Source organism: Trypanosoma equiperdum (assembly GCF_001457755.1).
Source record: "Trypanosoma equiperdum strain OVI genome assembly, contig: ctg_91, whole genome shotgun sequence".
Classification (NCBI taxonomy): Eukaryota; Euglenozoa; class Kinetoplastea; order Trypanosomatida; family Trypanosomatidae; genus Trypanosoma; species Trypanosoma equiperdum.
This window is the reverse complement of record NW_027124887.1, coordinates 1-5,573: the sequence shown is the minus strand read 5'-3', so window position 1 is coordinate 5,573 and position 5,573 is coordinate 1. Positions and strand designations below refer to the sequence as shown.

At 49.8% G+C, this 5,573-nt stretch overlaps 1 protein-coding gene across 1 annotated transcript; it reads right to left on the bottom strand.

The window, feature by feature from the left end:
• Positions 1 to 601: 601 nt before the first annotated feature.
• On the bottom strand, positions 602 to 5,290 carry TEOVI_000452100 (FYVE zinc finger, putative; the record flags this gene model as incomplete). Its single annotated transcript, XM_067227283.1, has 1 exon — positions 602 to 5,290. One exon carries the CDS (start codon positions 5,288 to 5,290, stop codon positions 602 to 604), a length of 4,689 nt encoding a protein of 1,562 aa, XP_067083384.1.
• Positions 5,291 to 5,573: the final 283 nt, after the last annotated feature.

The window sequence follows — 5,573 nt, the reverse complement described above, 5'->3', positions numbered from 1 at the left end:
TATTTAATTATTTAATTATGTACTCGACCCCACTCGAGCAACGGGTGTGGGCGTTACCGTTCTTACTATAAGTTTCCAACTTCTACAGGAATGAACACGTCTAATTGAGTACGCAAAGGAATAAAAGACTGGGAACTTGGCCTAGGGAGAGGACGACCAAAAACAGGAACATAACAGATCCGCAAAGAACGAATGAAATAGGAAGGAAACAGGAAGGAAAAGGGGTTGATTTCGCAAAAGTAACAAGTGGACTCCACTGGAGGGATACGAGTTGACGACAATCAACCATACACAAAAATGACTGTACAGATGCTCCTTGCAAAGTAGAAACAATGAGTGAGGCAAGCGGCTAGTCTCAAAACTACGCACGTATATAAATATATGTATGTGCGTGTTCGTACATGGCCAACAAGTAAAAAATATATATAATACCAAAAGGCAAACAGCCACACAAGTCATGGATACCGTGCGGCGAAGAAGGTGAGCAGGCGGCAACGGTAGCAAAAAAAAAAAGGAAAAAAGAAGGTAAAGTAAAACACAAGCATCACAAAACAAACATCCCATAAACCACCCCAATGTGAAAGAAATCAACTTACGCCACTCAACTTTCACTACTAGCTGGCTTACGGCCAAACAGCCGGTCCCGTTGCTGCACAATCACTTCTAGATTGGGAGCTTCATCTATTGTGAACTCTTGTGGACACTTAAATGGTTCGGGCCGCCAACGTCGCTCAGTGCCCAACACAACCCGGTCAGCATCGGGAACAACAGGGGGAACGAAGGAACATGCGAAGGGCACGTGATTAAGTTCTTCCGGCAGACGTGTTGAACTGCCAGTCCCCGAAAGGGCAGCGATGCCACCATACTTTGGAACTCGTCGTATTGCCCAGTCACTCCATACAATGCGGTCGTCCATACCAGAGGGTGGACACGCAGGCACAGGAGGCAGCAAATCTTTGCGAGTGTAACGTGAAGGAACTACGCTCTCTGTTGAGTCATCATCATCACCCAGAGGAGGGGAACCCAAGGGAAGCCTTTCCGCACATCTATCTACAATGCGGGAAAAGACACTTGTCTCTGTGATAACTGGCTTTTGTGGAGGCGCTGATTTCACTTCAGTCTTTTTCTTGAAATCATCCAGCGCAGGGAATGGCGGTGGGGGTGGAGGAATGGCAGGTCTGAAGTTCGCCGCTCGGACAGCAGCTGCATTGTCGTTCCCACCATCCAGCATTGAAAACAGGTTTGGTGCCCTGATATGTGGCGGGCGTGGAAGGGTGAAACTTTCGATAGGCTCTGTATTCAGTGGAACAGCGAGACCAATAACAGTTGACGTTACTTCCCACCAAAGTTTAAACGCCTCAACTTCAGCGTCTGGAGATGCGGGCAACTTCCGTAGTTCGTCAACAGGTGGTAAAGCCGCACACCCGTGTAATGCAAAAGAAGGCCCCTTTCCCATCCCATCTGTCGAGGGGTCACAATCCAAAATGGGTCTACCGGCCATGTTTGTAACGATAACAGACCCATCTGCACGGCGGAATAAACCACGTGATACCCACTGACCCTGTGACCAGCAGCCGGCATACACTTCTCGATTTCTGCCGTAGCGCCTTATTGCAAGCATGCGGCCGCACTTCAGTCTCTGGAAGCAGCGATCACACACACGCTGCTGTCCGTCCATTTTGAAATGTGGGGGCATAGAGGCACGCGACTGTGAGCAAGCATCGCAAAAAACCTCACCACAAAGACGACAATGATGACGCCGAATGAAAAAGGTAAATGTAGCACTGCACAGAGAACAGTGCGATGCCTTGTCGTCGTTCACCATTACAGGTAACATGAAGCAGTCGTCCCGCTCGTTTCCGTTGGCATATGTAGTTTCATACACAGATTCCGTGGCTGCATCATGAATTGCCACAGAACCACATAAAACACCATTACGCCATTCACCCACAACTGCACATTCACCTGAAAATAACTCAAACCCATGACCATGTTGTTTACCGGCGACGAAGTTACCATAATAGACGCTACCTCCAAGAAGCAATTTCCCCATGCCTTCGATACGACCCGACGTGAACTCACCGCTGTACAAAAATCCGTCATCGTCCTGTAAAATCCCTGAACCGTGCCACACACCATGTTTCCACTCACCATTGTAGCGAGACTTTCCATCTTTACCACAACCGTATGACTGTCCACGGCCATGTTGACGACCCTTGGAGTCCAACTCTCCATGATATTTGATTGTCTTGAGGGCTCCGTTCTCCCACGTACCGGCGTAAGCAGTACCATCCGAGCAGCTGTACGCACCTTCACCGTGCCACTTATCATCTGTAAACCCCCCAGTGTAGGTTTCACCGTTCCAAAGAATCTGCGTACCGAAACCATGCCTTCGACCCTCCTTGAACCCTCCTAGGTAGTATTCATTTTTTCCCCACCAAAGGGAACCGAAAATGTGTGGGATAGCGGAGGAAATGTAACCCTCATAAATAATATACTCATCCTCCTTCGTTTGTGCCCGTGGGTCACAGGTCCCCTGCTCCGTGCCGGTAGTGCACCACAAATCTGGATTCACACTTTCTTCCTTGCCTTCTGGTGTGCTTGGAACTGGAGTTTTCCCATCTTCATTTTCACCACCACCAACACCACCCGTTTCTTCACCCTCCTGTGAGGCACAGTTACAATACCGCATGGGAAGCCAAAGTGTGATGAATTGGGCTTCGAGTTGCAACGTACTAATACAAGTTGTACATGCCTGTAACTGCGATGGAGAGTTAACTACAGCAGGTGCTTCTGCTTCACTGTCGCCAATAGGCGTTGCCTTACACTGTCGCATCAAAGCCTCCAGCTTCGGGTGATCGCGCAGGTCCAAAGTGTTGTAACAGGAGTTGCAGCAAACCCGATCACAAATAGCACATTTTAGTTCCTTACGAAAAAATGTGAAGGGTTTCTCGCACACGGCGCAGACTTTGCCAGTACCGCTTTCTGAGAGAGGTGCTTCACTAATATTTTTTTCGGCGTTCTGCTTTAGAATTTCCCCGTGGTACGGAGCATTAGCTCGATGAGGGAAAACGAGTTTTGGGTGGCTCTGCACCCAATCGGCACGCATACAGACTCCGGAGTTAAATAGGACAACCCCACTGCCCTCTTGCAGTCCAAGACACATCGTTACAGGTGGTTTCCCAATAACTACATCGTTCTGCTTTTTCTTCTTAACCTTTGCGACTACGGCAGTGACGTCTGGGGCACTAATGGCAGCTGCTGCACATTGAGCCACAAGTAACTGGCATGACGAATAGGGAACGACGGTCGGCCTCCATTCACCACGAAGCAGATAATGCTCATGGCAAACAGTGGTCAGAACTTCACATTCCTTTTCCCCCTTTAAAGGTTCGTTGCGAAAGAAGCTCGTGAAGAGGGACATCAATGTGTTCGAGCCATCCCTCTGCTCCTCCTTCTGTAACTCAACCTGGTGTGCCGTATTGGCTGTAGCCAAACATTCCTCGGCAGGGTTGGTGACATTTTTCGTGCTGACGGCGTGGTAGAGCCCAACACCAATGGGGGAATCCAAGCGCCAGTCACCAGAAAAGTATGAACCGTCTGTGAACCACATACGACCACCAGGTCCATTGCGAAAACCGTCTTTGAAGCTCCCCACGTATAAATCACCGGATGGGAACTCCCACGACCCGGAGTCGCACGAAAGTGTGTCATTTATCCAGTTGCCTATCAGGACGTGACCACACAACCGCAGGACTCCGGGCCCATGACGCACGCCCTGGCAAAATACGCCAAAGTGCTCCAACAAAGGAGATGTAGTGACATCCCCAGAAGGGGCTCCATCCCCACTCTTACCAGAGTTACCACCTGCCGGCAAACTACCGGGAATGCCACCACCTTTACTACCCTTACCCTTATGCGCCAGCAAGTTGCGGAAGACTAAACTTCCAACACCATTGAAACTGACACCATCCCATTCACCATCGTAGCCATCGACAAGAACGTCGTTGCGCCAGATTCCCGCCTGAATGGAGCCGTTCTTTCGTTGAAGGATTCCCTCACCCTCCCGGACGTCGTTAACAAAATTACCGCTATACTCCGAGCCATCGGCATACCGTAAATTTCCGCCCCCGTGACGCATGTTTTTCACGAACGAACCAAAGAAGAAATCACCGTTTTCGTACCAAACGAGGCCGCGCCCCTGCCGCATCTCACCAACCCACTCTCCCTGGTAGCATATTCCACCGTCGGCGGGCACCCGGTGCCAAAACATTGTTCCGTGCTTCCGCTCTCCGTTTTCGAAAACGCCCACAAACGTGGACACACCCGGGTACTTCACCACACCTTTGCCGTGTATGAGACCTTGCACAAAGTCTCCCTCTACAATCGCACCAAGTTTATGCAGGGTTGACTTACCTTCACCATGGCGTAGTCCACCTTTCCACATTCCTTCATATATGTCACCATTCTTGTAGCGCATAGTGCCGCGCCCCTCGATCTTATCGTTACTGAAGTTGCCAAAGTATTCATCTCCATTGGGGTAACGCATGCAGCCTTCACCGTCACGCTTACCGCGCACCAACATCCCCTTAAACTCCCCACCATCCACATAACTAACCTTTCCGCCTCCATGCCGCTCATCCTTCAACCATTCACCGTCGTACACCTCGCCACTCGCACACTCAAGGCGCCCACGTCCGTGACGAGAATTCGAATTGAACTCCCCCTTGTAAACGTCTCCGTTAGCGTATCGCAAAATACCACGTCCGTGTCGGTGATAAGTGTGATGAAAATCCCCTTCATACTCCTTTGGTGGGTGGGTGAGTTCGTACTGTGAAACAGGAACAACACCGCGTTTGGATACTTCTCCCGGCCTGCGCTTATAAGTTATTTTTCCGCGACCGCACATCCTGCCACTGTTGAACTCACCCTCATATGTAAAACGGGTTGTATTAAGTACACCCTCTCCATGAAAAGCGCCGTTAGCCCAACGCCCCCCATACCGATCCCCGCTGCCATATATGGATGAAGTATCCTTGAAGATAACAATTCCAAGACCGTGTGGTTTGTCGAGCAGCATGTCACCATAATATTCACTTCCATCCGGCAGTGTGTGGGGTGACAGGTTTTCTTGTTTTGCCGGATCAAACTCGGTTACCTTCTGAAGAGTCACTGGTAGGGTGAGGACAGGGGAGGCGTTAAAAAAAGCTGGCGGAGCAGGTGTGGGGTACTCGTTCCGTGTTAAAATCTCGGAATTATTACTACTACTATTGTTATTGTTATCGGGCATAACCGCTCAATTTTCCTTTCCTCGCAGGCTTTCACAACACAAATGGAGGAAGAAGCTGAGGAGCATTTGGAGACGAAACATGTGAATGAAGGGACAAATGTACAGACAACTTTGGAGAAGACCTTTTGCATATGTGTACTTGTCGGTTTTACATGAAGGCATGGGAATAACCAACACTGCTCAGCAGGAGCAGGTGGTTCAACACGTGTGTGTTTTGGGGCGGGGGGGGGAGGGGGAAGATGAATCAACCCCACAAAGACGGAGAAAGAGACAGAGACAGAGA